We start from the raw sequence: 23,182 nt of genomic DNA on the forward strand, positions 1-23,182 counted from the left end.
GTGGCAACCAGCTCCACTAATATCTGGAAAACATTCTGATGGTTAGATGAGGGTAACTACACTTCTCTGAACTTCTCCAATAAGTGCTATGTTAGAGCTACACAGACAATTTTAGCCACCCTTCTTAACGTTTCTCCCAGCTTTCAGTGGGTTAGATGCATAAAATAGAAAAAAAACATGAAGATAGAAAGAATTAGGAATCAAGAATTTTATTTTATGGTATGAACATGCTCCAACGACACAATACTGATAATATACAGTATAATGAATTTATCAGAAAACTAAGAATAATCAGAAACAAACAGTTAGAAAGCCAATAAATAGGAAGACAAATTATATAAACAGACTAGGAGTTTACCCTTTATACAGAACCAGCTAAATAGAGCTGTTGAGAAAGGTGAAAATCAGGACATGCGCAGACAATGAAAGTTAGTGAAAGGCACTAAGGAGAATTTTCCCCTCTTAAAGAATCAGAAACAAGTTAAATAGGAAATAATTCATTTAGAACAATACTAAATAACATGAATGCAGAAAAATTCCATGTTAAGGTTGATGTTCTTGAATGAAAGGGAACTTCTAGTAGCAAGATGGGAAGGTGGGTAAACATCATATGTGTGGATATATATATATATATATATATATGTGTGTGTGTGTGTGTGGGTATATATAAAGTTAGTTTATGATATTAAGATATACTATAGAGCAGCTACTGAGCTGAAAACACCACAACCTTTATTGGCCAAGTAATTAAAAAACCCAAACAAACCAAAGCCATTCCTTTTTAAAACAGGTTATGGGTACATTATACATTCACAGATTATCCATGGATACAGAGAGGCCCATATAGTAAACCTTCAAGCCAGGCTCTCTGAATTAAAAAAAATTTCTAGGGGAGGAAAAAAAAAAGAAAAAAAAAGAAAGAAAGAAAGAAAAAGAAAAAAAGAAACCGACACAGAGCCCAACACAGTTAAAAGATAAGCCAAAACCGATCATCTTCAGCATGGTCATGGTAGTGTCCTACTTAAGATTCTTGCAGGAGCAAGTGATGTGCTTTTGAAAACTAATTTCTAATATGAAATCCTAGCCAGTCTCTTCAAAGTATGTGCAAACACTTTTCTTTAAGCACATTTCCCCTGCCCTAAGACTCTCTCAGTTATACCTAAAGTACTACTGTTTTCAGCAGCAAGACTGTAACATGAACTAAATCTAAGAGATCAGCATATACCTTCAGAATATTTAAATATTCTGAACTCAGTGTCATGGTTCACAGTGACATCTAAGTCAGTGATGATCTTAAACAAGAATGTCTATAGTAAATTGTCCTTTTACTTGGTTTTGAAAGCACAGGTCAGGAGAAACCCCTTTAAAAAGGGATCCTTCAGCAAGTTATCTTTACACAGGAAACGTAACACAATGAAATACAACTACCATCCCTGGTTCTGAGAACTGATGCAGACCAAAATTCTCCTGTATGAAACATGCTATTAAAAGAACAGCTTTACTCATCAAATGACAACTCACACCTGTCATAGATCTACACAGTACACTCCATTAAGCATCACAATAGTAAGAAGGGGATATGGACTACTTTAACTACTGTAAGTACTTCACAAGAGTGTTCTAGTAACTGTAGATGCAGGTACTAGCAAAAACTAAGCACACCCAAGGACTTGTCTTGTTTTTCATCATGTCATACTTACGGACTCATTTTTTCCTGTCAATATCAGCTTTTTAAACTCTGGGTAACAGTAAGACTATATGGAAATTATAGCCAATTAACACCACACTGGCATAGGAACTGTTAGGATACCTGCAACTGATATGTTCTAGCATTAGTTATGTAACAGTCCAAAGGAGATTAATTTTCTCCATGACAGAAGAGTAATATATTAAAGTGTTATCTGTATTAGCAGCATAAATATAAAATAAGAATATGAGCAGCCACCACAAATAGATGGTTATTAACAAAGACCAGAATTATTTTCTCAAAGCATAGCCAGAAACAGATGATACAGTCTACACAGAGAAGGACAGCATCAACTACTTTAGAGGATGTTACTGTTCTAGGAAAAAGGGGCAGTTCATGCCCATTTTAACAGGAGAGTCAAATTCATCTTCAGTTTATAGAGCACTGGTTCAGTGCTCTTTGCAGCAGGGACGAGAAAATGGAATTGTAATGCTCAGTGTCTGCAAGACGAATCTAGACTTTAGCAACAGAACATTCTCTTTAAATAATCTCTGCTGTCAAGATTACAATAAAACAATTCATATAAATTAATAATTTACCAGCTCAGTCAGAAGCATGAGAAACAACTAGAGCAATGCTCCAACACAGTCTTAAAAAGAGGAGGAAAACAAAATGTATTTTCTTGCCTTTGCCTCAAAGGCCAATCTCTGCAGTGCAAGGAGATTACACACAAGTAGAAAAAAAAAAGCACAACTTTACATACTTGTTGCACTGAAACAGAATACTGTGCCTTCCCAGAAGTCTGACAACTACTCTGTATAGTAAGACTGCAAATAAAGGGATAAAATGTGACATGTATCTCATATAAAATAAGTTCATAGATATAATGAGGAATATTTAAAATAACTTGATTTGAGCATCAAACCCTTTTAACTCATAGGTTTGCAGCAACCACATTCAAACACATAGAACAGTGCAACAGAAAAAAAAAGTGAAAGCCGCCAGTTTCTATGTGCAAAGCAGAACATAAGTCAGATTTATCAGCTTTAAATTTTAACCAACCACTTTGGGCTAGCACGTCTAGCACTTAAACACACATCTAGAACCTTGCTTTCTATACACTTTAAGATTGCCAACAATAGTTTCCCTGCACAACACAATTGTTTAACATAGAATTTCACAACCACCATATATACCAGTTTAACATTATGTTAATATAACATACAATATATGGGCAACTAAGGAAAAAATGTTTTTTTCAATAAAGGTCCATACCAATACGGTATGGATTTCGCAACCACTTTGTCAAACTGTGCCTACTCTTTTGGGTTTCATATTGTGGCCAAGCATTATACACTCACTGATTTTTATAGCAGTTCTGAATCCGTCAAACCTATTGCAGCAGAGAGTCAATGACAGCTCCTGGCTTTGCAGAACGTTTTCTGTTTGGAGAGCAGAAAAGAAAGAAGGTGTGTGTGGGGGAAGCCATAAACATTACCAGGCTGTCCCGGAAAGACAGCAACTAGACAGATTCCGATAAAAACTACATAGCATTAACTTTTAAATAAGCACTAAGCAAAAACAAAACTAAAAAGCCCATGTTGAAATCTCCAACAGCATATTACTCTCCAATAATTACTGTATATACACTGCCAATGTATCACTTACTAAACTAATCCAGAGTACAAGCAGCCAGAAAAGGGGAACATGGCAAAGGACATCAGAAGACTTCCCACAGACAAGTCTTTCTGGACATGATTTTACCTCAGTAAAGGCATCTCTGCTCAGTTCTGTTATACTTGGCATTAGTAAACTTCATACAATGCATCATTTTAACATTTTGTCTTCTCATTAATCAAACGCCTTCAAACACTTGCTTGTTAAGTCTGTGTATAAACTTCAGCTATCCCCAGTGTAAATCCCCCATTACATACTGATACTCCAAAGTTCTTCACCTTCTACCAGTTTTGGGCCTGGATCTTCCTTTTGAAGTCCTCGGTCTCTCTAGCTTCATCAAAGACTGTCTCAGACTTTCTTCTGTGTAAGCTAGGTAAACATGGGAAAGGTCCACTTCAAAGGGCTAAGAAAAGAAAATTAGAAACACTTTATACACTGCAAACAACAGTTCTTCCTTAACACTAGAAAACACTCATCTCAAACAAGAAAAATTGAAATTAGACAAGTTTCCTGTAAATAGGCATAGTTATTTAAATAGGCCTAACTGATAGAACTTAGATCTCCACAGTTCAATACATGTTTAGGTATAGTCACTTACATCTTTTTCCTTTTTATCCAGGACAGGAGTCTGTTTCCTCATGTTGTTTCCTGTATATGCAACACATTTCTTGAAGAAAGAAAGACCCATAATTAAAATCCTTTACATATATTACAAATCTGTGCACAGCTGTATGAAGGTATTTTTGGCCTCAGTTAAATTCCTCAGGAGTTTGGGCTCACATTAACTTGCACATGATTCAGTCAGCTTACCAGCTGCCATTCTCCAATGTCTTCATTCCAGTGAACATAGTTTTCAATCATTTCCTAGGAAGAAGTTAGAAGAGTAATTGTCAGACTTGCATTACCTACACTCCAGATGCATCTCCCAAACCATTAAACCCAAAAGCCTGGACAAACTGTTCAAGAACAGATTTGACCACTCCAGGTTGCTTTTAACTATACTGTGTTCAAAAAATCCTGCATGTGTTCTCAAGACAACAGAAGAGAAAACACTACTCAAATAGTGTGTGTTGGGAGTTCCCACTGAAGCGTGGGTTTCCAGTTACGCCAATACCATCAGGATACAAGTGCTATAATATGTAAAAACAAAAATTAAGGGATATAGCTTTTACAATTTCTAATAATACGCATTGTGTTTTAGCACATCATGGATTTTACAGACTTTGGATATGTAAGACTAAAGAAAACAAGAAATCTACTTTGTACTAATATCAGACATTAGCAATCACAGCTTCAAGCACAGTAAAAATTAAAAAGTGAAAAAGCCCACAAGTTTTGAACAAGTTTTTGAAGTTTTTGAACTCAAATTTTTGAACAAGTTTTGATCCAGAGCAAGGGCACAGTGAACATACCATTTACATTTTCACTGTATTTAATTAGGTTTTTTAAATCAGAGGAATATTCAGTAGAGAACAGGAATTAGTATATCACTCTAGTTATAGAGCCCTTACACACGATGTATATTTCAGTAAAGCAGGTTCTACAATCATGGAATCATAACAGCCAGAGTTATCAAAAAATATTTCTCATTTTCTGTGAGAAATATGACAGGCCATCCTGCATTCATTATTCACATAATCATGGGAGTTTGAGCCAAATGCATTCATTAACTCTGATCATCTTCCATTTGAACTTTAATTATAGATCTGCCAGATCTTAGAAAAGACACTTGACAAACACACCTTCTGTTACTTTAACATCATGCAGGACTAATAAACCAAACAGCATGAACACAGACAAAGCAATCAAGCTCCTGCTGCTTAACAGTTGCACCTGCTCAGCTGAGCCATAGCAAATGAAGGCTCAGGCTCACTCCAACTCATTTTGTGGGCTACAAAACTTAAGACTCAGTTCTCTGTCAGTACCTCAAGGAAGAGGAAGGAAGCTGACTCATTCCATTTTTGGGCAACAGATTTAAAGCCAGAGGGTTCAGTACACACAGCACAAGCCTACATCAAAGCCATATATTCTCCATCTTTACCTGGTAGTCCTGAGGAATGAAGTTGTCTATGATAAGCATCTGAAGACGAAGCTCTCTGCTCAGCTGCCGAATATTCTCCAGTAATCCTTCAATTTCTCTCTGATGCTCTTGCTGCAAATCTGCCATCTGCAAACAACAAACCAAGTCTTTAAGAGCTAGCTTAAGATATAGCAACAGGATGAAAAGTCTTTTGCTTGCATGAGTCTTTTGCTTTTTGTGAAATATTTTGTGAAATAAAAGCAGAATTTGGCTATAAGTACAAGAATACTTATCTCTGAAAAAAAAAACACCTGAAACATTCCAGATGAGAAAGTTTAAAAATGGCATAAAGTTTTTGGTTTCATTAAAAATAAATCGGTCTTCTGCCAATCCATGCTCTGCACCAGCTAAGAACAGATCAAGAATGTGCAGACAAGTTATGTCCTTCGCAAGATCAAGGAAGACTTCTCTGATACTACAAAGTGTGTTTTGTTTTTGGTAAAAACATGGATACTAGATACCAGCCAAAGGACATTGTCATAAAGAAAGAGAGAAAGAAGGCAATAGGCAGAAAGGAAGGAGAGCTAAGAGCAGAGGAGCATTTGGGCAGTTGCACAGAGGAGATCAGGCTGCCAGCAGACAATTTGCTTTGTTCAGAAATAACCAGTGTTTCTCCCTGAAGTTCTGGATGTCTCACGGCCTCCCACATACTACCCCCTGCATCAGCATGGCAGGGAGAAAAGCTCCACAATGTGCCCCAGTACAGCTCTGTTATTAGGCTCAATTAGCCCTTTTTGAATTACATAAACTAAAGAGAAAGCAGAGACACTTCTAAACCTGAAACTCTGCAAAAGAGTTACAAAGCCAAGGGCTTAACTCTTCCCCATTTCAGTCACAGGTCAGCATGAGCTGAGCACTTCAGATACTGACCTCTGATTTTGCAGCCATAAGCATGGTCCAAACTTTCTTCAGCTTTTTAGTTTTCCCTTGTGCTTCTTCCTGGAGGCTGGTGTACTTCTCCTCTATGTCCAAGCGTTCTTGCTGTGTGCAAGATTTAGCACAGACATCCACACATTAACATAATCTAAGAAGCTATACGCAATAGTATAAACAGGAGGAGAAAAAGCCTTTGCCAAAGCAGGGAGACCAGGCTTAGCCAGGCTGGTTCACACCCACAGCAATCTCACTGCTACAAGTCACTGACCTACATGTGAGCGCTGCCAATGCCCTCCCAGACGTCTGTGCCCTCCAAAGTGGTTAGCTTCTGCTACGCTTGCAGAGCAGAGCCATGTTTGCCCATATGAAAAAATGCTGACACAAGGTGGCATGCCCTGCCATCATTGCTGTTTCTAAACAGCTACAGTATTCATCCCACCTCCTTTTCCTCAAGCTCCCTGCGAAGCTGCTCTGCTCTCTTCCGTCGTTCTTCCAGCTCCATATTTGATTCTTCTAGAAGTTTCTCTTGTTCCTCTGCTTTTGCCAGTAAGTCCACACCTCCTACAATCACCTTCTTCTCCAATGCAGACAGTTTCTCCAACAGGGACTGGTGCTCTTGTCTGGAGAGAGAAAGGTATGTTAAAGCCAAACGTATCCTGTTCTATGGTGCTTCCAAGACAGCCAGGCCCAAATCAATTTTACACTGGAGATGGCAACAAGACAAGCTTTTCCAGCCCTGTGAATGCTAAGGGTTTAAGTGGAACAATGCAGTGCAAGCAAGTGCAGGAAGCTCCCTGAGCTCCAGCTCCCATCACTTCTATGGAGCCAGGTTAGCAGACAAGTCTCTCCTGCAGTAATTCCCCTCTGTGAGGAACTACCAGGCACCAGCATTACTGTCAGGATACCTAGGGTGCCTCCTCCCCAAGACTTCTTCTGCCAGGGCCCAGCCAGCACAGTAAAGCCCAGAGGCAGGAGCACAGGCTCCATCAGGACTTAGTAGCAGGGAAGCAAGCAAGAAGGGGTCAGGGCAGGAATGCTGGCTGTTGTTTGAGGAACTTCTCTCGACAGGACTGCCCCATCTGCATGGGTCACAGCAGGATCTCAGCACCTTTTCAGCTTCAGTGTGGAGAACTCCTACATACAAAACAAATCTCCTCTTGCAAGAGTGCTGCTGGAAGCACACTGACTAGCTACAGAGCTGCTGTCCATTAATCGAGCAATAAAACTCGCTACTCTTTCCAAGTCTCCAGAGTTAAAGGGGTTCATTTAAGTTTCTAGGCCATTTCTCTCTACTAGATGAAGTCTGTAGTAGAAGAATAAAGTTTGTCTTTCACATCTGCTCTAACCTCTGAAAGCAAAAAGGAAACCCTTCTTTCACTCCGATAACAGCAAGTGTTGATGTTCAGTTTATAAGAACTATTTATTACAGGCATCTCCCCATATCCACAGCTAAGTTGTAGATTAAGGAAAAAATCCACAGTGCTGCACAAACTGCTCACAGCAAGATACTCACTGAGCTTTAAGCAAATCTTTTTCTCTCTTCTCCAGTTCAGCTCTGGCTTTATTTCTTTCTTCTTCTTCCATATCAAGTTTGGTTTCAAGAGCTTTTCTCTCCTCTTCAATCTTTGCTTGCATCTCTACCATCTTATCAGGGGAAACTTTCTTTTTGCCTTTGAAAGAGACAGGGAAAATAAATTTCACAGATAAAAACAGTCTCTGCATCACAGTAACTTTTCTTTTATTCCTCAGTTGATAACTATATTTAACAACAATTCAGTTGTCAGGACTCAAGAGTTATGCCCAGCTTGGAGCCCCCACGTTTTTCAAATGCCTTTATAACTCTGCCCAATTGACACCAGTTCCTATACAAGAGTAACAGTATATAACTTTTATACATTAATATATAAACATACAAAATTATTATATAGCAGAAAGTTATATATTGATTTCACATAAAACAATAACTAGAAAGTAATCTAATTAGTAATAGAAATTATATATATATATATACACACACACACATATATATACACACACACACACATATATATATATATATATGTATCGTAGAATCAGTAAGGTTGGAAGGGACCTCTGGAGATCATCCAGTCCAACCTCCCTGCTCTGCAAGGTCACCTAGAGCATGGTACACAGGGTTGCATCCAGGCAGGCCTTGAAGATCTCCAGAGAGGAAGACTCCACCACCTCTCTGGACAACCTGGTCCAGTGCTCCATCACTCTCACAGGGAAGAAATTCCCCCTCACGTTCAAGTAGAACTTCCTGTGCTTCAATTTCTGCCCATTGCCTCTCGTCCTGTCACACGGGGCAACTGAAAAGTGCTTGTCCCCGTCCCCTTGACACCCTCCCTTCAGGGACTTGTACACATTGATCAGATCCCCCCTCAGTCTGCTCTTCCCCAGGCTGAAGAGGCCCAGCTCTCACAGCTGTTCCTCGTAGGGCAGATGCTCCAGCCCTCTGATCATCTTTGTAGCTCTACGCTGGACTCTCTCCAGTAGCTCCATGTCTCTCTTGTACTGAGGAGTCCAGAACTGGACGCAGTACTCGAGATGAGGCCTCACCAGGGCTGAGTAAAAAGGCAGGATCACCTCCCTCAACCTGCTGGCAACACTCTTCCTAATGCACCCCAGGATACCATTGGCTTTCTCAGCCACAAGGGCACACTGTTGGCTCATGGTCAAATATATATATTATAATATAGTTTTACATATATATTATAATATATATAGTTTTTTATATATATATATATACACACACACACACAGAAATCTATAAATGAAACCCCAAGAACTGCCACATGAAGAACAAACTCTAGTGGAGAAGGAACACTGCCTACAAAGAAGTCTGCCTAAAAATAAGCCTGAGTTTGAAACTCAAGTGTTCTAATCTAGTTTAGAACTATGGAAACTTTTTTCCTTAGAAAGGAAAAAAGAGTATCGCCTTTAGTTACATGTACAAAAATTTAGGCTAGCAAGAGTTACTTTCCAAATTTCAGGTAAGCATTTTTCTTCCCCTCTTGCTCATTGTGCAAGATAACCCCGTAAGGAGGACAGTCAGAAAGCAGGTATTCTAAGAACATATTACTGTGATATTACAGACACCAGGAAAATTCAGAGCAGCCCTATAAAATGACAAGCAATAGGAGAAAGCTTTTGGATGGTGTCTGATCTATTTAACAGTGACTACCCAGATTTGAAAGTAGTGAGACTTGCTGTGACTTATCAGCTGAGTCTTTAAAAGATAACTACCATTAAAGCAAATCAAGCACATCTCAGAAGTTACAGTGGAAGCAGCCAGAGCAACTCACTGAACCTATCAGCCTGAAGGACTGCTTCCAAACAAATGGGGATTTTGGAACAAAGATTGAAGCAGCCTCTCTCAGAAATCATCCCACAAGTCTCAAATCAGCTTTTACTGTAATGGCAAAAGTCCCCAGGGCAGGTGAACACAGAGCTCGTTGGGGACTACTTTGGGTAAGAGAGCACAGCTTATATGGATTTCTCAGATTCCCCTTTACTCACTACAAAGAGAGAAATCGTTTGTTTTGTTCTTTCCCAGATGAAAGAAACACCCCATATTATCCAAGTGTCTAGAAGCTAAGAGAAATCATTTATTATGAAGGGGCTGTTTTTCACAGTGAAACATCCAGCATGCTTAAAGTGTATTTGATCTGTGGCAAAGATCTCACCAGTTCATCTTTGGTCAAGAAGCTTCTAAAGTCTTTGCTTTCTGAGAAAGAGCTGTACAGAGATTCTCACATGAAAAGATAAGCTAGATGAAGGCTTCTTACATGTCAGCACACAGCCCTATATATTCTCAATTTTGGGAGAGAAAAAGTAAACTAGATATAGTTGTAAGACCCTTTAACAAGTTCTGTAGCTATATTATATGGAGATGGAAATCGGTTACACTAACCTGCTTGATCTTGCATTAAGAGGAAGTAGAAAGCAAATCGCAGAGAGGCAGCATATGTATGAAAAGGGGAGGAAAGAAAATATGTTATTGCTTGATCACTTTGAACAAAGATCATCAGCATCAGAACAGCATTACCTTATATGCTTATTTCTAGAGTAGAAAACACAGAATCATCATCACTAGGAAATGTCCATTACAGCAAACAATGCATCATGATTCTATGCTCAAGCAGGGAGGTTTTCCGCACTAAAGAAAAACGCTTTGCATATCCAGGATAATCTTCAGTTCACTCCTGCATTCTCCTGTCCATTCAATGCAATGCAGAACCTAAATGTAACATTTCGAGCCTGCCGCAACAATCATGCCCTAAGAAACAATCAAAGATGGTAGATTTCTTCTTGAATAGGAGACTTCGGATTTTTTCCAATGTAGCCAATTCTGTTAGATTATCTGTAAAATCTTAGCATACACAGAACTTGTTCTAAGTTTCAACCAAGTTTCCGAGCCAATTCTTTACAAGTTATGACAATTGCACACACAGTCTCAGCACAAGATTTCTCTATTTAATTATACAGGAGGATATTAGTAGGTTAATTTGCAGTAACTGATGCTTCCATAGAGGTATATAGCAAGTTTTCATTATTTAAGCAAGTGCAGTGACACAGTAGGGACAGGGAAAGAATGAAAGACATCACATGCAAAAAAGGCACACGAGAGGACAGTTAATATCCCAAAGCACATTAAGACAGCCATACTTCTCCTAATCAAGAGCCCAGTGCAATTTCCACAATGGAGCTCACTTTAGCATACGAGAGATGGACTGATCTACCAGTGCCACAGCGGCCAGCAGTTTGCTATTAACTGTCCTCATCCAAATATTCAGGTTTCAAGCAAACTTAGAAATAACAAGTTTGAAGCAAGCAAGATTCCAAGCCTACAATAATATGACCCACCAAAGGTCTCCCTAAAGCTCTGAACCTTCTTGACTACTATGATACTTTCTCTTAGCTCACACTTTCCACTAATGAGGCCAGTATAACTTCAACAGAAGTATAACTACATAGCAAGACTTTCCAGATTCTCCACATCTAGCAAAGTGAAGAGGGTGGACAGTAATATACAAGTTCCTATACAAGGAAAGTACAACAGTGGCTAAGTTCCTACAAGCCACAGCCTGGGATTTGATTTACCTTTTTTTTCCCTCCTCTCCAAAAGCCACCCTTAATCAGTTGTAGGGCTTTTAAAGGGACAAGGTCTCATCTGTGAGAAGCAGTCTAGGCTTCCCTCACAGGCAGCCCAGAATCCCAGTTCCTTGTGACCTTGTGAACTAAGCCTGACAATAGCTAAGCACTTAATATACTGGAGCAGTTAAACTTTTTTTTCCTTTGGTAAGTCTGCCAAAGTAAAGCCAACCAAAAAAATGTTTGAGTTTTTCTTGCATAAACAAAGCTAATGTAGTGTTGTTGTCAACTGTTCTACTCTTTCCACATCTAACTGGGAAAACAGTCTAACAACTTTGACAGCTGGACATACAGAATGCGCTGTGTTTTCTTATGTGCTCATATTGTAGTATCTGCCTTGAAAGAGTTCACTCAGGCTTCTTTCCTGACATTTTAAACGAGGGAATGTTTAGAACTCAGCAGTTACAAGCAGTGTGCATTGTTTTTGTTTTTAAACATACTTTTCCCTAATTTTCTTTAGATCTTGTTCAAGCAACATACCAAAATTGTTTCATATTCTCTCAAGTGTTTAGCTAACAATATACATGTTAAATTGTTTCAAGCATGGAAGCAGCAAAGGAAAAGCATGCTTTAGCCAAGTTATAAATTCAGGTTTATCCTTCCAATAGACACAGCAGGGAAGAGTGTGGCATTACAAAATGGAGTGTGCAGATTATGAAAAGACCAAAGCTTAAAGGACTTAAGAGCTCCCACTCACTAGTGAAGGATTTATCCAGAGGTTTCTCTATGACAGAGCATGTAGAGTCTGAACTACTGCTGCTGCTACTGCCTGGAAAACAGAGACGAGCCCCACAGAAAAACCCCCAGAGAAGAAGAAACATGCAGATGGAAGTTAGTTCTAAAGGAAAGAAACCCAGAAAGGCAGCAAACTGGTTTTAAAAGGCACATGTTTCCATAAGGAAGCATTTGCTAGAATCCCTCCCAGACTCAGCTTGCAAAGCCACCATTTACCAGCACAAAATAGCATGCTCAGACAGTTCAGTTAAAACCCCTCTTATCCAGCCTATAACTTAAAACAACATGCCAAGGCTGTTTGCATTGTAAGCAACAGCACAGAAAACCAAAATCATACTGGAAAAGGCCACAGACATCAGCAGCAGAGGATTTGGTGACCTGTAGTCCTTTCCAGTCCTACATACATGGCAATATGCACTTCTCCCTCTAGAAGGCAGAATCAGCTTACAAAAGAACACTTACTGAGCACAATTCTGCTGAATAGTACCCTTACTTGGGAAACTTAACTACAAAAGCTTTTGAAAGTTGAGTAAGTCAGAGCTATCAGTCCTCTACTCATTTCAAGTACCACTTTGAGGATGCTCTTGGGAGGACTGGGTAGTGGGTTTTCTTGATGGAGAGAAGGGTCAACCTTCTTGCCACTAGAAAATACAGAGGGCAGGGAAATAGTAAAAGTTGTGTTACAGCTTATACCAAAGGCAGTGGCCAGCAAAGGACCCTCTGACAGAGGTCATTTAAGACTCTGCTTGGACAGATATCAAAATGAAGAAAGTGCATTTAATACAGCAATGCTATTTAAACAAATGTAGGTGTTTCAGGATAGAAAGGCAATTTATTGAAGTTAACATACTAAAGAAGCTGGAAGTTGAGGTCTAGCACTGAGCACAACTTCTCTGCCACCTGTAAAGAGAAACCACAGAGGTTTCAGGGGCAGAGCAGGCTCCCTGGAAGCCACAGCTTCTCCTAGATTTTCATGTCACAGTGATCTGCAGCTCTACGTTCAGCAGTACTCCTTGTGGTCTACACACTATGCAGTGGTAGGACTTGCAGGACAAAGCAAACTTTCCCATGGGAACATTCAGAGTGCTCCCAAGAGATGTACATGAAGCTCCCATATGGCTTTTAAGCTAGGACATAGACACTCCAAAGTCATGTTTTTCCCCTAGCAATATGAAATATTGCTCTAGAATGAAGACTCAGTTGCATCCATGAGACAAACGAATCCCTTGCCTAAACCATAGCTAGAATTCCCCTCCAACCATTCCCACAGTTACTAAAACCGCATCTACCTACCATTGGTCTTTGCTGTCTTCCTCCTCTCACCTCTGTGAGCATGGCAGGTTCCATAATACAAGTGTTTGAAATCAAAGTAACAAGCCATACACAGCCACCCTGCAGCAACCAGGGAATCACCACGTAAGAGGATGCTGCCGCAAGCACAATTACCCAAGTGGAAGCAGATACTATGCAGACTTGGAGCTGCCCATCTACAGTGACAGCAGATAGCTTCGTTTCTAGAAGAGGCATGATAATTGCAGCGGCACTAGGGCAGCCCTCCAACTGCACTTTTGTCCCTTTGGCTCTGACTGCCATTTCTGACACCAGCTGCTGGGTAAGAGAAGCTTGGCGGCACCAAGAGCTGCCAGGAGTTTACTGCCTTACCTCGTCGTTTCTTCCGCTTTTCCCCATCCTCTCCAATTTCCCCATCATCATCCTCCTCCTCCTCCTCCTCTTCAGAATCACTGGTCTCAGAGCCAGAAATCTCTTCCCCTAAAACAAAACAGTGTGTTTTTTGATGCAGTTTATTTCACCATATATCAGCTCAGTATTATGACAGCCGCATTTGTCCAAAGTCAGCAGAGTTTGATATTAGCTGTTGAGCAGCTGCAGAAGTCACTAACTGCTGAGGACACAGGGCTTGTGATGACTCAGGAAAAGACAAGCCACATAATGCTGTGAAGTCAGCATATATCTATGTGAAAGCTCAAATGGGCAGTTTTAGCTGGAAATAAAGCATCCTTGGACTACTGAAGGGTTGACCTAAAGTCTTCCTAGTAAGATCTCCCAATATCTTCATTTCAGTCTGAGATGCAAGAGAAAATGCTCAGATGAGCAAAGTTCACTCAGACTTGCTACTTAAACATACAGCTGCATACATGAAGCTGTACAGCTGCTAACTGAGAAACAGACCAGTTTCACCATTGTTTATCATTGTTGCTACTGCAGACATGATGCTGAGATGTTTCAGGCTGAATTTGGAAGCCAAACAGAGCAAAGTCCAGCAGTTAACACCCAGGCCTCCCAGTGTCATTAACAAACATTAGGCTGTCTGTTCTATAGTTTGAAATCTAAAATTAACAAGTCACCCTCCCCCTGCCAAGGATAGAAATTGCTATACCAAGCTCCTAACCAACAATAAAGAGTTACCAATAATTTCCTGCTTCTCCTGAATGGGGGAGATTCTAAGCAGCAATCAATATGGAGTTCCTGCTACAGCTATTCTGTACTGTTGGCAGGGAGGGAAAGCTTTTGGAGGAAAGAGGTAAAATCCAGACAGAGGTGATGTGCCAAGGACATTGTTTAGGAAAAACTCTCTCAGAGCCTTTGCATGCTGATGGATTAATAGTCTCACAAGTCCACTGAGTTCCAGGGCTTAAAGCACCCTCTTATTCCTCTGTGCCGTGCTTCAAACATCCAGCTCCACAAACCTGATTCATTTTTTCCTCCTGAAAACTGCATCTCTCCTCCTCAAACAAGACATTTGACCTTTTATTATTGTGCTTTTTAAAACCCTATACAGTGTGCAGCTGTGCCTAGACCCCTCCTGCTCACAAGGCAAAGCCCAGGCACACCTAAACTACCCCAGAAGCCATGACCTTACCCTAGTGCCAAGTGCCATCTAGCGGGCAAACCTGGGGCTCCGCTGGGACTAAGCCACACTCGCCCCCTCGAAGCTGTTCTTCAGCTACAGGAACACCTCTTCCGGAGAAGAGTCACAAAACAGAAGTCAGGAGAGTGACCTCTACCAGCTACAAAACACTAGGAGCAAGGGGAATCTCACCTTCTTCCAATTTTTTTTTAAGCTCCTCAATTTCTTTTTGAAACTGGCGGAGTAAAGCATCCTTGGGATCTTCGTTAATCCTGGCCTTGTTCTTGATGTTCTTGGCTCTGTTTGCGTATCTGAGAGTGCTGATAGTCTCATCATAATTGTAGTCTGCTGGACCAATGTTTGCACACTGTCACACACAGGAGTTAGAGGATACTGTTAAACAACACGAATGTCAGAGCCCAGAACAAGTAATTTCAGAAGGACCTATCCTTAGCTCTGCAAGTCTCAATGCCATTTTTTCCCCAAACTTGCCTCCATACTAAGGTTGCTGTCGCCTGCCCAAGCAGAGTTTCCATTCAATCACATGCACATGCATTAATTTGCACAATGCTAACAGCCCCTTCTGTACCCAGGCAAAGAAAAAGGACAGGAAAAGCATATACAAGGTTTTTTAAACTATGAAGAGCTCTGAAAAAAACAGGTGAATGCCAGGCTGTTTTCATGACAAATTAGTCTTATTCTCCCTGTAAGAACACAGCTTGACAGCTGACAATGGTAGAGGCATTTCAGCTTACCATCATGGTTTTGGAGTTGCCCCCAAGAGAATCCTGAAGGAGCCGTGTAAGTTTGGAGTTACGGTAGGGTACGTGAGTGCTCTTGCCATCCACGAGTGCAGAGATGACATTTCCCAGGGTGGAAAGAGAAAGATTGATCTTAGTAGCTTCTTTCAATCGCTGTCCTGTGGCTCCAGTTTTTGCCTGCCTTTCAGAACCCTGGAATGGGAGTAACAGAAAGCAGATGAAGAAAAATGCAATAGATACCTTAACCCATTAGGAAAAGCCCTAGTCACACTAGACACTTATGGCAGATCTGGCTGCTCCTACTTACAGCAAGATCAACAAGGTGTAGTTTGCCCATGCGAACATGCATGTTTCCATCAACCCCTTTCTCACTGCACTCAATGGTGATTGTGAAGATAGCATGTGAACGGGAGCTGTGCTCATTCATGTTTGTGGCACCAACAGAACCTTTTGAGAGGAAGAAAAAGAGCAATGATGCCTGCAGAATCACACACTTCCCTAACATTCCTGCTGTCAGTCACTTGCATATCTCTGCTCAACCCCGTTTTTCAGAGGACTGAAAAGGGATGCTCAGACTCAGCAGCAAACTGTATGTGGGCTTTGAAGTTGTAGCACATCTCCAGTCTGGGTTAGCAGCATTGTTACTTGCTGTAGCTTCAGGCATACAGCAAGCTCCCATAACAAAAGCAGTGGGAGTTCCTGTTTGTTTTTCTTTTTTAAACTGCAAAGACCAACAGCCTAAGGGATTCCCAGCTGATCCCTCGGAACAATTGTATTTTGAGAAAATTGAGACAAAGCAATTCATGCCAGGAGCAACAGTAAGTCAGAGCTTTAGTCTATAAAAGGATTTGGGCTTAACTAAGAAGTCTTCAAGAAAACACAAACCACTTCCTAATCACAGCACAACACTAGGCTAGCTGTTGCTCATCTTGATCAGAGCTGGAAGAGGAAAAGAGCCAAGACGCTATCAGCCCAGCACTGCTCACTAACATCACTGTATGGCAGGCAATCGTCTTCGCCATGCCCCCACTGGGGCTGGCTGATGTGGGAGACCTCAGCCTTCTTTACCTATCCCTGAACAGAAAGAGTTCAGCAAGAGATCCGTCTTGTTCTGCTCAGCTGAGAAAGCTTTCCTGTATTAGGATTAGGAACAAAACTTCTTACTGGAGTCTCACAACCAACTCCTCACCCTGTAATGCAATCTGACACAGTGGAGCTAAAACCCTGCCCACAGCAATGCTACGTACGGTTTTTGTGGCCCAGAGTCATGATTCTGTCCATATCATCTGCATTGTTTACGACATAGGCTGATAGGTCTTTGATATAAACTCCCACATCAGGTCTCTCTTTAACCTAAGAGAGAAATAGTTTAGATGGAGCATCCCTAGGAGAGCCCTGAATAGTGGTTTTCAATGGCACTGTAACAATACAGTAATTTACTCCTCCAGGTTCTTGTTTAGACATAAAATACTCCAGTGCTCTGAATCAGAGTGGCTAAGGAAGAATCATGCAGGACAGTATTCCACCAGTTTCCCCCTGGTGGGGAACAGTGACTTCAAATCACACCCTCTAATTTCTAGAAATATTGCCAGGGACATCTGAGTTGGAACTGCATGTGCTCAAATGAGAGACAGTTTCTCGCTGCACAACTGACCAAAGGGAAAGGATTCAGAGAAGTCAAGAGACTTGACTTTTACAGATCCAACAACTGTATATCTAAAAAAGTGCTGATGTGCTGAGGAGCTCCGCCTTCCACTCCCCCTTCAAGGAGTGTCTCTGATCTTAAAAAAAAAAGATGTAAGATCACTCACTGATTTAAAACAGACAAGCATCAGAGGCTGACAGCAGCAGGCTCACCTCTAACCTCTGTGTCTGGTCTTTTCCTAGCAGATCTCGCACTTCTTCATTGTAAATTTCCAGGTAAGACACACGAACCAAAAACCTGAAGATGAATAGGTGGGTTAGAGACCTTCAGCATTTGTTGAAGCCGAACGCACACAAACACAGTGCAAAGAAAAAGCAGCAGTATACTGATGCAGTGCTGCTAATCAGATAAGAATTGCTGAAGTAAGAGTCTTTCAGCTAGGGCAGAGGAGCATTTCAGTTGCTGTTGCCATGCTCAGGGATTCTACCACAAGCGCATGAACAAAAAGACAGAAGCAATAAAGAGATAATATTTACCTCGTATCCCCCTCTGCCTTGGCAATGTGACCAAATATATGGGCAAAAGAATTGGGAATAATTCCTCTAAGCTCAGGAACTGCTCGGACCCCTTCCATGGTGAAAGTTTTGCCTGTTCCAGTCTGCCCATATGCAAAAATAGTGCCTGAAGTACAGAAAAGTAAAACTTAGAAGCTGCTAACTTTGCTGTTGTACCTCATCACTTCTTTGCCTGATACCACTTAAACCTCTCGTATTAGAGTTAAAACCTGGCAGCTTCTCTAGGAGATATTGTACAAAGCCTACGAGAAATAAAAAATGCTGGACAACCACAGCAAGCAGAGTTGAGCCACTGCTTTATCCAGCCTGCAAGATATCTACAAAACAAAGTCTGCTCATTTTAAAACTGTGCAGAGTGATTAAAAAACAGAGTGCAAGTACACTTAGGTTTCACACATAAATAATTAAGACAAGACCAATTAATAACACTCAATTAGAGGAATTATGCACCAAATGCAAAACTCAACTATTTCTAGCATACTAAGCCACAGTGGAAACAAAGTGAGGCTTCTATAATGCAGGCCCCAATACAAGCCCAGTTCTAAACCTGCTGGTGCAGCTACAACTCAGACCAGATAGTCAGTCTGCATAGGAAGACATCAAGAAAATCTGAGATTCCAGTACTCCAGAAATACACTGCTTCTTAAACTTGGCCTTGCACTGCTGAAAACTCCAAGCAGACTTTTCTTTTGATTGGCAAATCTATGCACAGCTCATGAAGCACATGCATCTATGATTCAAAGAAGTTGAATTCTAAATCAGCTGAAATCTGAGCATATTATGAGCATATTAAGAGCAGATTATGCATCTTACACAAACCTTTTAAAACTTTGTAACTTATCATTGCTCACAGCATACTGTTATGAAAAGTAGTAATTTACTTCCTTACCACCATCTGCTTTCCCTTACAAAGTACATTTACTTGTACATGCATAACAGACAGACAACACACACACACGCAGTGGTCACACTCTTCCCAGTGGTGATAAGCAACCGATTATTTGTGAGGTAGAGCAGATTTATCTAACTAGTCATCTTAGCCAGAGACAGCAAAGCTTAGAGAAGAAAACGCAGTTATTATATATGCACAAGTCTGGTACGTACACCTTGTTATTGCAGGACCACAGCAGCTGCTTGGCTACTGAAACTTAAATGCCCTCAATAATTCCCATAATGAAACAAAACGTATCTTTTGCAAAGATTCAAGTGGATTAAAAAAAATGAAAAAACATAGCTAACCAACCTTAGCTGAGTCTCGCTCATCACTGATCTCCCACTTTTAACAATTATAGTATGCACAACCATTGTGGGTGGAGACCTGCAAGTACCTTCAGCAGTCAGGCTATTTTAAGTTAAGGCTGCAACAGAAACAACACAGGGCCTACAGCCTTCACTTGGGGAAGTTTCCAGTAAGATCAGCAGGAACTCTAACAATAGAAAGAATACAAGATGGGATCCTTGACTTAAAACTACACAGGACTTACCATTGTATCCTTCTAGGACAGAGTCAATAATAGGTCTTGCAGTTAAATTATAGACATCCAGCTGTTTACTCTCTGGTCCAAAAACCGTGTCAAATGTGAACGTCTTGGGAGGCTCATTGGATGAGTCTGTTTTATGAACCGTTATAGTTCCTCTCATTTCATCTACGTTGACTGCCATTTTGTAGCCTGTAGTTTTTTCTCGTTCATTCAGAGGCCGGCACCGGACAACAACCTTCACATTATCACAGCTCTCCGGCTTGTCCAGCTTCTCAGGCTTGTTGATCTACAATTATTAAACACACACACATGCACACACAGACTGTCATACCTGGCACTGCATTCGACTTATGTATGTGTTCATGCATGCACACTTGTGTCAACTTAAATAGACATGCACATCTCCCCAAAAAATCATGAATGCAGGGACTTAGAACTGGTTTATAATTAAATCAGAGGGAATAGCATGTATTTATTCATTTAATGTAACCTTCTGCTCATTAACATGGAAACTGATCAAGTAAACTTGATGATAACATATTCAGGATCATCTGTGAATTTCTTCAGGAAATAGCTTCTTGCTTGCAAACAATTAAATTGAGTTATAAGCTTTAATCAGTGATGTCTCAGAACTGATGTTTATAACCATTGTGTGAAAGAAAAGAATGTTCAATTTTTTTTAATTCAGCATTTGAATCTTATAAATCGTTAAAATTCACCAAATAGATTAATGATGTCAAACGTTTTTCCTGATGACATAAATACACAACTCATTTCACCTAGTAAAGCTTACGACACTAACACAACACCTCTCCTCGGTGCTGGGCGCTGCAGCCAAGCCTCTTCCCACTGACAAGCCAGCTACCTAGAACGGCAGCAAGAAGCCGCCCTCAGACACCTCTCCCACAGCGGCCACCGGGCTCGACTCCTCGCAGAGGCCAGGAACGGCTTCTGCCGCTCTGCTAGACGCGGAGAGCCAGCGACTCCCGCCCCGGCGGAGGGGAGGGGGGGTCCTCGAGCCTCGCTCTACCCCCGCGGGAGCGAGCAGGTTTCCAAAACCAGCCGCCGCACGGGTGAGTCACGGCGGGCGGCGGCGGCGGCGCCTCCCCCCCCCTCTCCGTGCACCGTCATTCGCATCTCTGCGGCTGCTCGGCCGCCCTGGGGAAACCGGCACGGGCTGAAACGCTGCGGCGAAGGGGCAGCGCCGGCCGCGGTGCCGCCGGGCCTCGGCCGGAGCCGGGCAGAGGCTCCCCCCCCCCCCCAGCCCGAACCCGCCCTCGCCCGGTGCCTGCCGACAGCGGCGCTCCCTGCTCGGCAACGGCGCAGCGGCCCCGCGGCGGCGAGGACGGGGCCTCCCGCGAGGCGAGCTCGGCCTTCGCGGCCTGCTGCGGGCTCCCCGGCCGGGCCGCGCTGCGGGAGCCCAGCCCGGCGCGGCGCGGCGCCCCCTCCCCGCGGCGGGGCTCACCGGCATGGCGGCGGCGCGCGGGCAGGCGGCGGGGCCGCGCGCGAGGCACCCGCCGGCGGCACAGCGGAACAATAACAGCCGCGCGCGCCTGCGCCCGCGCCCGACCCCGGCGGCCCCCGCCGCGCGGCCAATCCCCGCGCCCTGCGGAGGCCGCGCGGCCAATGGCGTGCGGGCACGGCAGGGGGCCCGCTCCGCCCGCTCGCTGCCATTGGTGCCGCGCCCCAGCCAATGGCGGCGGCGGCAGGGACCGGGCCGCGGCGGGGCGGGGCGGGGCGGGGCGCGTCGCGTCGCCATGGGCGCGGCGAGGGCCCGCGGGGTGGCTGGGGGCTGGCGCTGACTGCGGATCGCTGCTGTTTCTCGAGGGCGGCGGGGCAGCGGCCCCCGCCGTCCTGCCCAGTCGGCCCGGGTCTCGGGGCTCCGGGCAGCTCACAGGAGTTCGGGGGCTGACAGGGCTCCGCGGTGGAGGGGCGCGGACAGGCCCCGGCGGTGGTGATGGGGCTCTGAGGGCTGACAGGGCCCTGAGGGAGGCTGACAGGGCTCTGAGAGCTGACAAGGCTCGGGGGGGCTGACAGGGCTCTGAGAGCTGACAGGGCTCGGGGGGGGGGCTGACAGGGCTCGGGGGGGGCTGACAGGGCTCGGGGGGGGCTGACAGGGCTCGGAGGGGCTGACAGGGCTCGGGGGGGCTGACAGGGCTCTGAGAGCTGACAGGGCTCGGGGGGGGCTGACAGGGCTCGGGGGGGGCTGACAGGGCTCGGGGGGCTGACAGGGCTCGGGGAGGGCTGACGGGGCTCGGGGGGGCTGGCAGGGCTCGGAGGGGCTGACAGGGCTCAGGGGGGCTGACAGGGCTCGGGGGGGGGGCTGACAGGGTTCGGGGGGTGTTTATATCTTTTTCCCCTTTCTCTAATCTGTTTCTTACTGCCCCTTAGCTATTTCTGCACCCCCAAGTGCTTCTCATGACAGGGCACAGGGCTTCGTTCACCTCGCTTTCCTCTCCACGCTGCCTCTACTCCGGACGCAGAGGCCTGGTGTTCCACAGCAGAACAGTAATAATCAGCAATAAGCATCAAGTGCAGAAATAAACTGCAGGTTGTAACACTTTAATTGCAGTGTATTTTGCCAGTGGGTTATAGGTGGAAGTCAGAATGTGGACAGGATTGGTCTGGAGCTTATGGAAGGGCTTCTAGTGTCGTACGAGAAATGTATCGCACAAGAAACGTATCATCCCGTGTTGCAGGGCTGGGATCATGCTGGTCGTGACAGGACTCTGCCATTTCCTCACCCCCAGACAAAGTGTCAACAAGTGAGTCAGCAAGCTCCAGGACACGGTGTTAAGGAAAATACGGTTGCTTCACTATTTTTATGTTGACACAACATCAGTGCTTTACTGTATGCAAAAATTCCTACATTAATAGAGTCATTTAGCACCAAAAAATGCATAACCCAAAGGCCTGATGAGAGAACAGGGAGTTACATGCGGGTAGACTGAACTTTAGGAACCAGGTCCCCGTAGAAAATGCTGCACGAAAAAAGGTTGCACTGAAGGGGAGAGCCAAGGAGAACAGTCCCGAAAGATGGAGAGGGCTGATAGGGAACACAAATGGCACAAGATGCGAAGACGCCGGCAGGAGTGGAGGTAGGAGGGGGGCGGTGGTGGCCGTGCTCTGTAAAGCGGGACCAAAGACGCCCTTTTAGGAGCAGGAGGTAAAACGGCTCCCGGCAGGTATGGGGGTGCCACGCCAGCGAGAAGAGGTGGAGGGGTTTTGCCGCGGCAGTAATCGACGGTGGCGAAGGGGCAGCAGCTCTGCGGGACGCGCCGGCGCTCAGACCCGGCCCCGCCGCCGCACGCGGGCCGGCCGCACGGCCGGTGCCCTCGGCGGGGACGGGAGCGGAAACGCGCTTCCTCCCTGCGGGGCCTTTTTATCCGACGACTACGCCGCAGCGACCCGAGGCGCGCCGGGGGGCGCGGAGGGCAGGCGGCTCCTCGCCGCCCACCGCGGCACGGCTCGGCCCGGGCCGCCCCCGCGAGCCCCGCAGCGGGCCGCGCCGGGGCCGGGCCGGGGCAGGGCCGGGCCGGGGCGGGTCGGGACCGGGGCGGGACCCGCCGCGCGCAGCCGCCGACCGCGCCGGGGCGCTGCCGCCCCTCCCGCAGCGCCGAG

The 23,182-nt window shown here is 44.1% G+C and overlaps 1 protein-coding gene across 2 annotated transcripts; it reads right to left on the reverse strand.

The window, feature by feature from the left end:
• Window positions 1-193: 193 nt before the first annotated feature.
• KIF3A (kinesin family member 3A) lies at window positions 194-21,081 on the reverse strand. Of its 2 annotated transcripts, XM_062587325.1 has the most exons (19): window positions 21,027-21,081; window positions 19,565-19,847; window positions 18,042-18,186; window positions 17,718-17,802; window positions 17,108-17,213; window positions 16,168-16,307; window positions 15,855-16,052; window positions 15,292-15,466; window positions 13,893-14,000; window positions 12,193-12,264; window positions 10,255-10,263; window positions 7,834-7,990; window positions 6,760-6,940; window positions 6,315-6,425; window positions 5,406-5,531; window positions 4,175-4,228; window positions 3,963-4,031; window positions 3,643-3,767; window positions 194-3,129 (listed from the first exon to the last, which is right to left on the reverse strand). In XM_062587325.1, exons 1-19 carry the CDS (start codon window positions 21,030-21,032, stop codon window positions 3,081-3,083), a joined length of 2,199 nt encoding a protein of 732 aa, XP_062443309.1. In that variant the 5' UTR covers window positions 21,033-21,081; the 3' UTR covers window positions 194-3,080. The 2 variants fall into 2 exon arrangements, with proteins under 2 accessions (XP_062443309.1, XP_062443308.1); XM_062587324.1 differs by lacking the exons at window positions 10,255-10,263; window positions 12,193-12,264.
• Between the last annotated feature and the right edge of the window lie 2,101 nt (window positions 21,082-23,182).

This window comes from Rhea pennata, chromosome 14, assembly GCF_028389875.1.
Source record: "Rhea pennata isolate bPtePen1 chromosome 14, bPtePen1.pri, whole genome shotgun sequence".
NCBI classification, from domain to species: domain Eukaryota; kingdom Metazoa; phylum Chordata; class Aves; order Rheiformes; family Rheidae; genus Rhea; species Rhea pennata.